Below are 9,133 nucleotides of genomic sequence, written 5' to 3'. Positions count from 1 at the left end.
TGGTGTAATCGCATGTCATTCAAATCCATATAGTTAAAAAAAAATAAAAGGGTCGGTTTATTATCTAAGAGACCTCGTATATGGTCTATATGTTTATTTGTGATACAATGTTTAGGCCGTTGGAAATAAGTTTTAACAGTTTTTTGTGTTACCCTGTATATTCAATGTAATTATTATATTTTTAAGGCCTATTTGTATTGTTTTATATTTACATGGTTTATACGAAGAAAAAAATCAAGCAATCAGCTCGAAAGTAATGGATGAACGGTTAAGTAGTAGCCATCCATTTCTAGTTACTGATGTCTGCATTGGGCAAGAGTTTTTTCCTCTTTTTTCTTGGCCAATCACAGCTATGTGCCTTCATGACGTAATTTGTGTGCGACCTTCCTGTCCACATGCGGCATATCGCTGTTTTAGCCTTGTTGACTGGGTGTCTAATGTAACAAGAAACGAGTTTTACATGCAACTAAAGATACCTAGGAGTTTGACTTTGAAAAAAATCCCTTAATATAAGATGGCAAAGACGAATGTTCAGTTCAAAACAAAGTGAGTTTGATGCACTGCAAACGGAGACTTGCTGATGCTAGCTGGCTAACACAAGCTAACGTTAACTTCATTTAATATGTTCTTGTTAATAATATAGTTGTTGTTTCCACAGTTACGCTGTTTCTAATAAGATTGAGCCGTTTTACAAAGGAGGGAAAGTGCAGGTGAGTTTTCAAGTTTATGTTCAGACTGTTTTAACAGACTTGCTAAGTGCAACTGATGACACTGTTGTTAATATGTACAGACGGTTACCCAGTTCCAGATCACCTTTTTTAAAGTCCCGCTATACGGAGCCGTAATGCAACAGAATGTCCTTTATTTGGGCACTGTTGTATTGGGTATTTGGATGTTATCTCGCTGAAAAAGTCAGGATGGGGTAGCCGCTCTACTTAAAGTGTGAAGCCACATTATGTGTGGTATTTGCCGGAAATGGATCACTTTGCCCGGTTCTGGATCACGACACTCTGTGTCACTTTGGGGGGGCATTCCTGGCATCTGGCTGGAGCCCTTCTAATGCAGAATGATACACACTGTGCCAGAGAATGTGTTTTGGACACAAAATGATATAAATTATACTTATTAAATGAAAATTTACTTAGTTTCGCAAGGCACTGTTATATACTCAACAAAAATATAAACGCAACACTTTTGGTTTTGCTCCCATTTTGTATGAGATGAACTCAAAGATCTAAAACTTTTTCCGCATACACAATATCACCATTTCCCTCAAATATTGTTCACAAACCAGTCGAAATCTGTGATAGTGAGCACTTCTTTGCTGAGATAATCCATCCCACCTCACAGGTGTGCCATATCAAGATGCTGATTAGACACCATGATTAGTGCACAGGTGTGCCTTAGACTGCCCACAATAAAAGGCCACTCTGAAAGGTGCAGTTTTGTTTTATTGGGGGGTGATACCAGTCAGTATCTGGTGTGACCACCATTTGCCTCATGCAGTGCAACGCATCTCCTTCGCATAGAGTTGATTAGGTTGTCAATTGTGGCCTGTGGAATGTTGGTCCACTCCTCTTCAATGGCTGTGTGAAGTTGCTGGATATTGGCAGGAACTGGTACACGCTGTCGTATACGCCGGTCCAGAGAATCCCAAACATGCTCAATGGGTGACATGTCCGGTGAGTATGCCGGCCATGCAAGAACTGGGACATTTTCAGCTTCCAAGAATTGTGTACAGATCCTTGCAACATGGGGCCCTGCATTATCCTGCTGCAACATGAGGTGATGTTCTTGGATGTATGGCACAACAATGGGCCTCAGGATCTCGTCACGGTATCTCTGTGCATTCAAAATGCCATCAATAAAATGCACCTGTGTTCTTCGTCCATAACAGACGCCTGCACATACCATAACCCCACCGCCACCATGGGCCACTCGATCCACAACAGTGACATCAGAAAACCGCTCACCCACACGACGCCACACACGCTGTCTGCCATCTGCCCTGGACAGTGTGAACCAGGATTCATCCGTGAAGAGAACACCTCTCCAATGTGCCAAACGCCAGCGAATGTGAGCATTTGCCCACTCAAGTCGGTTACAACGACGAACTGGAGTCAGGTTGAGACCCCGATGAGGACGACGAGCATGCAGATGAGCTTCCCTGAGACGGTTTTTGACATTTTGTGCAGAAATTCTTTGGTTATGCAAACCGATTGTTTCAGCAGCTGTCCGAGTGGCTGGTCTCAGACGATCTTGGAGGTGAACATGCTGGATGTGGAGGTCCTGGGCTGGTGTGGTTACACGTGGTCTGCGGTTGTGAGGCTGGTTGGATGTACTGCCAAATTGTCTGAAACGCCTTTGGAGACGGCTTATGGTAGAGAAATGAACATTCAATACACGAGCAACAGCTCTGGTTGACATTCCTGCTGTCAGCATGCCAACTGCATGCCAAATGCATCTGTGGCATTGTGCTGTGTGATAAAACTGCACCTTTCAGAGTGGCCTTTTATTGTGGACAGTCTAAGGCACACCTGTGCACTAATCATGGTGTCTAATCAGCATCTTGATATGGCACACCTGTGAGGTGGGATGGATTATCTCAGCAAAGGAGAAGTGCTCACTATCACAGATTTAGACTGGTTTGTGAACAATATTTGAGGGAAATGGTGATATTGTGTATGTGGAAAAAGTTTTAGATCTTTGAGTTCATCTCATACAAAATGGGAGCAAAACCAAAAGTGTTGCGTTTATATTTTTGTTGAGTGTACGTTTTCTTTTACGAGCAAAAAATGAACTGTGGAGGTGAGATTTCTCCCGAATTAAAAAGTAAAAGCCCCCACATTCATGCCCATTCATGATGTTGAGATGACCTCCAAAGTACACATGGCTCACAACTACAGACACGAGGCTGCTGCTTCAGTGATCCACAACCGGCAAATTTTCGCGTCGGAGATAAATGTGCGCAGCAATTAAACAGCAAGACATAACACACTGACATTGTCTACACAAGTAAGTAAGTATTTTCCCACTCCAGAACCAAAAACACCGAATGGCTAACTCAACTTTGCTACGTTTTAGAGATCGTTACTTTAAAACTTGCAGGAATGAGTCCATGAGAATAAGCGCACACACCACAGACACAGAATGTTTTGATTCCTTTGCTGATCACAAGGATGGCTAGATCCGGTCGAGGTTGTGGTCGTTTGTAGACAAAACATCAATTTTTCCATTGGTACCAAATATTAGCTTATTCATGCTGATTACGAGAAACGACGGCGCAAATACTACAGCAGTGATCTGGAACTAGCAATGATCCGGAACTGGGCAAGTGACTGTATATGTCGCGGACATGACGAGCGAAGCTCTACAGCATGAGCATCTCACCATGTTATTTAGGTCCTTCAGACTTTTTTTTTTAATAAATTGGTGGAGCATGAGCATGGCTAAAACCTTTCAGTTCTGCCCCGCAGACTCCCAGTCTTTTTAAACTTTTTTTCTTTTGGTTTTGCCCCCGCCTTTATATATATATATATATATATATATATATATATATATATATATATATATTTATATATATATATATATATATATATATATATATATATATATATATATATATATATATATATATATATATATATATATATATATATATATATATATATATTTATATATATATATATATGAGGTCTGTTAGAAAAGTATCAGACCTTATTTTTTTTTTTTTTTTTTCAAAAACCTGATGGATTTGAATCACGTGTGCTTGCATGAGCCAACCTTGAACCTTCGGGCGCATGGTTGTGTCATTCGTCTGTGAGCAGGCTTTGAGTGAGTACTGGTCCTCCCCCCTCATCTGATTTTCATTGCGAGGAAAATGTCTGAACGATTGGAGCAGCGCTGATTCAAATTTTTCCAGAAACTGTGAGAGACAGCCAGGTGGAAACCATTCGGAAGATTCAGACGGCTTTCGGTGGCTTTTCAGTCGAGTGAGTATCCGAGAAATTGTGTAAGAGCTGGACATGTCACAACATGTCCTGTGAGACTTCCAACACGGAGGTGCTTTTTGTTCTGCGCCATTAGTGGCTCCATCCCGACGCGCAAACCCTCCGCATGTCTTTCATTACAAAATCTTCTTTCACAGTGGAATGTGCCGAAAAAGTGCTGATGTCCACCTCTTCTGCAATTTCTCTGGTAGTCAGACGACGTCCCGGATCAACACAGCGTTCACTTTGGAAATGATCTGGTCGTTTCAGCCTGTCGATGGCCTCCGCCATTGTGCGCCATCTTTAAACTGGTTGTAATTGTTATGTGTCGGACGCAGCTCGGAGAACCGACCAGCGTTTGAAGGACCCAGTATGAAATAAGCAGAGCACGGTACAAAGGCTAACAGAATTTAATACATAACAGTGATGTGATACAAAACAACAAAAGAGTGTGCGGTCTGGCGTGGTGGTGATACGGTGCGCTCCCAGCAGCGCTAACGGTCCGGAGCCAGAAGCCGTTCGGACCCAAGGACCCCGCCGACACCCCCCAGGTGGCCGCAACAAACCGAGTCTGTGAAAGAAGGAACCATTATGTGAGTCCACACTCTACACACAGAGAGACCACTCAAAGGTGTACATAAACAGCAAACACTTCCTGGCTTAATTACTAATCAGCTTCCCAACCTGCAGGCATGGAACATCCAGTTCACAAAACTCCACTGCAGTGGAAGCCGATACATGCCTAACGTACAGCTCAATATAATAAGGTGTGAGGGACACCACATTTACTGACTGTATAAACGTTAGTCACAAAATCTAACGTACCTCAGGAAGTGTGCTGACGAGCATGAGACCTCACCCCCTCCTCTTTCACAGACCGTGCATCAAACCGTGGACGTTCTCTGCATCCACTGATGATGAGATGGCTCCCGAGACGACGATCTCACCCGTCTGGTCACAAGGTCGAGTCTCTGGCAAATACACACTGTATACTCCAGTCTTAAATGCCACCATGTTCCAATCCATATAGATGCACCACAGCTGTGAGTCCTGACGAGCCGCAGGTGATCAGGGTGAGGTCCTGATAACCTCAGCTACACAGCCACTCAGTCCCAAATGCAAGCCACCTGGAAGGAAAAACAAAAGACAGAAACAAAAAGGCAGCCAGGCCCCCCAGCCATACAACAGTACCCCACCCTCACGGGAAGCCTCCCGGCGACCACACAAACCTGGCCCAGGAGAAACACCCCCCTCCAGGGACCATGGCTGGAAACCGCATCTGCATTTGTCTTCCAACAGAATGGTTGATGCCCTCTCCTCTGGCTGCATCCTTGCCTTTGTTTCAGTCATTCACTTAGCACAGGTGTGGCCAGGAGTTCTTAAACCTGTGCGGTCAGCCTTTATCCAACCATGTTCGGTCTTTAGTCATAAAACAAAAAAGACAAACACAAACAACCAAAACACCCCCCCTCCCCAGGGGACCGTCCCATCAAACCCCGGGAAGAGGAGAAAAGAAAAACCCCAAACTTAAACTTACAAATAAAAGTGCTAAACCCCCCCCCCCCCCCCCAAACGACATGTAGGGACCAACACCCCCCAGAGGACTTCCCGCCAGCTCCAGGAGTAATAACCACAGCCGAGGTCCCTCTGGGATCCAACGTCACCCACGGGGACTCCCAGCGCCTCCCAGAGGACCACTCGTCAACCCCAGGAGACGCCTCCCCTCATGACCAACGGACCCAGCCCCGGCCGTCTATGGCTAGATGGACCCACAGCCCTTTCCCCCCAGAGGACACCACAGTCAAACCCTGAGGGTGGAAACTGGGGGGGAAAACAAGAAGAGAGAAAAAAAAACATACAAACAAAACAACCCCAACCCCACCCCCTTGGCGCAGTGGAAACTGGAAGCCCGTCCAGTGTCACCAACCGTGACTATACCCCAGAAGCCAACCGGGAGGAGTGGAACAGCGGTTATGGCAAACGGCACAAAACGGCGCCACTCCTCCGACTTCTACACCAGCCACTAGCTGCGGGTATATCCCACTGCCCCAAACCTCAGCCACGCCGATGGCAGACGGCCAAAGGCGTGCAGAAGCCGGAGGTGGAACAGGGAATCAAAAAACACCCCCCCCCCCCCCCCCCCCAGGTGCAGAGGTTACCCGGGAAACGCCCAGTATAACCAAACTGCACCACTCCAGCAACGCCGACACTACGGCTCACCCGGCTGGAGTCAGAGGAGAAGAGAGGGCATAACAAAAACAAACAAAAAAAAGAAAAAAAAACCCAAGTACCACCCCATCACCCCCCAGGGGACCGTCCCATCAAACCCTGGGGATGTGAAACAAAAAGAAATAAAAAGAAAGACTAACAGACCAACATACAGTTGTTTGGGTCCTTTTTTTTTTTCTTTTTTTTTTTTCTTAGACAGGCTGCAGGGTCACAACCCCAGACACAAACAGTGGAAAAAAAAAAATAAATCCCACACAAAAACCAACTCAAAAAACACCCACACGAAATGAACTAACACAAAACAAATCAGTGACGTATACCTTTAAGCTCAAACAAATCGAACACACCTGTTCTAACTTAAGAGCTTAAAGGTAATGTGACTAAGTCACCAAAAGAGGGAGCCAAAGTGCTAAAAATGAAAAAAACCCCTTTGGTGACAGAAAACAAACGAGCTGCATCTCCGTGCGCAGCTGTGTGCAACACACAACCAAAATGTGCTCAAGTAAACGCCGGAGCTGATACAACAGATGCAGTAGTTATCTTTATCCGGGGAAACGGGGCTACAACTGTAACACAGGAAGCTCAGCGACCCGTGCCACAGAGCTCCGCCGTGCGCGTGCACCCATTACAGACACACTCTTGCAGCTCCCGTTTAAACCTCTTATCCGGTCGGAGCATGACGCGAAGCCGTCGCCAGTCACACTCCACCACGACCCACGGATAAGGCACAACACAGGAACACGGCTGCAAGAGAGCACAAATCAGTATTCAACAATGGGTCTCAAACACGCACCATCCGGGCGGAGAGCACCCGCAACTGATCCGGATAACTACTGAACGTCTGCTGCCGCCTTCCCGGCGCGTTACCGTCTCTGCTACCGCTGGGTCCGTGATGTTTGGCCAGAGACTACTGTTATGTGTCGGACGCAGCTTGGAGAACCGACCAGCGTTTGAAGGACCCAGTATGAAATAAGCAGAGCACGGTACAAAGGCTAACAGAATTTAATACATAACAGTGATGTGATACAAAACAACAAAAGAGTGTGCAGTCTGGCGTGGTGGTGATACGGTGCGCTCCCAGCAGCGCTAACGGTCCGGAACCAGAAGCCGTTCGGACCCAAGGACCCCGCCGACACCCCCCAGGTGGCCGCAACAAACCGAGTCTGTGAAAGAAGGAACCATTATGTGAGTCCACACTCTACACACAGAGACCACTCAAAGGTGTACATAAACAGCAAACACTTCCTGGCTTAATTACTAATCAGCTTCCCAACCTGCAGGCATGGAACATCCAGTTCACAAAACTCCACTGCAGTGGAAGCCGATACATGACTAACGTACAGCTCAATATAATAAGGTGTGAGGGACACCACATTTACTGACTGTATAAACGTTAGTCACAAAATCTAACGTACCTCAGGAAGTGTGCTGACGAGCGTGAGACCTCACCCCCTCCTCTTTCACAGACCGTGCATCAAACCCTGGACGTTCTCTGCATCCACTGATGATGAGATGGCTCCCGAGACGACGATCTCACCCGTCTGGTCACAAGGTCGAGTCTCTGGCAAATACACACTGTATACTCCAGTCTTAAATGCCACCATGTTCCAATCCATATAGATGCACCACAGCTGTGAGTCCTGATGAGCCGCAGGTGATCAGGGTGAGGTCCTGATAACCTCAGCTACACAGCCACTCAGTCCCAAATGCAAGCCACCTGGAAGGAGAAACAAAAGACAGAAACAAAAAGGCAGCCAGGCCCCCCAGCCATACAACAGTAACACTCCTTAATCTGTGTGATGCCCATAGGATTGTCACCGAAAGCCATCTGAATCTTCCCAATGGTTTCCACCTGGCTGTCTCTCACAGTTTCTGGAAAAATTTTATCCTTTCCTCGCAATGAAAATTCAACGAGGGGGGAGGACAAGTGCTCACACAAAGCCTGCTCACAGGCAAATGACGCAACCGACAGGCGTAAAAAAAAATCACGCATGCACACGAAGGTTCAAGGTTGGCTCATGCAAGCACACATGATTCAAATCCATCAGGTTTTTGGAAAAAAAAAAGGTCTGATACTTTTCTAACAGACCTCGTATTTGCCTTTTAGCTTCTAGGGGAGCTCTGCCCCCCAGAGCCCCTCGTTTTTTAAGTATTTTTGCCTACAATATGGCCACATTATCATATGGCAATATTGTCATATCAATATGATATACGATATGACTATGATTTCACACAAAGTGCAGCAACAGTGACAGTTAAACATTCTTAAACAAAACAGTAATAATACCACATTCATTTTGCACTCATCATAAGCTTAGGATACAGTGCCCTCCAAAAGTATTGGAACATTTGGTATTTCACACATATTATGTGAGAAAGATTAAAAAGAAAATAAGACTATAAAATCAAACCTTCACTTTGTGGTCCATGTGAGGCTAAAACTTAACACTGAGGAGCTCGATTAAATGTAAAGATTGCAAAGACATTATAATCTCATCAGTTAATGTAAGTAGCAATAAATGTGTAGTTTATATATATATATATATATATATACACACACATATAATTTACACTGGGATATCAATAAAATAAGTACAAATTGAACAGAGAACAATAAGATCTCAATAAATTAAAATAAATAGCCACTGTATCCCTGTAGAAGTGTAGACAACAAATTTAGCACCACAATTTGGACAAGAAAATAATGGATTAGAAGATAAGCTAGTCTTTTGGACCAGAAATCATATTAAAAAATAAATAAAAAGGTGGCTCGATCCTCTTCCCTTAGCTGACTGGATAAATGTAAATTTAACTGTCTTTTAAAACTTGCCTTGTTGCTATTCGACTGCAAGATCTATGATATATTTTATCTGAATAGTTCCCGACGTGGGATACGTGGGGTATATCTTGATCTT

General features: G+C 44.9%; 1 protein-coding gene across 1 annotated transcript in view; it reads left to right on the top strand.

The window, feature by feature from the left end:
* Positions 1 to 375: 375 nt before the first annotated feature.
* Positions 376 to 9,133, top strand: part of tbl3 (transducin beta like 3) — a 78,831-nt gene continuing 70,073 nt past the window's right edge. The window contains exons 1-2 of the mRNA XM_034191417.1: positions 376 to 546; positions 659 to 710. Coding sequence (XP_034047308.1) covers positions 515 to 546; positions 659 to 710 — 84 coding nt within the window. The 5' untranslated portion in view covers positions 376 to 514. The remainder of the gene's footprint in view (positions 547 to 658; positions 711 to 9,133) is intronic.

The sequence above is a fragment of the Thalassophryne amazonica genome, chromosome 16, assembly GCF_902500255.1.
Source record: "Thalassophryne amazonica chromosome 16, fThaAma1.1, whole genome shotgun sequence".
NCBI lineage: Eukaryota > Metazoa > Chordata > Actinopteri > Batrachoidiformes > Batrachoididae > Thalassophryne > Thalassophryne amazonica.
This window is presented reverse-complemented; position numbering and strand designations above follow the sequence as displayed.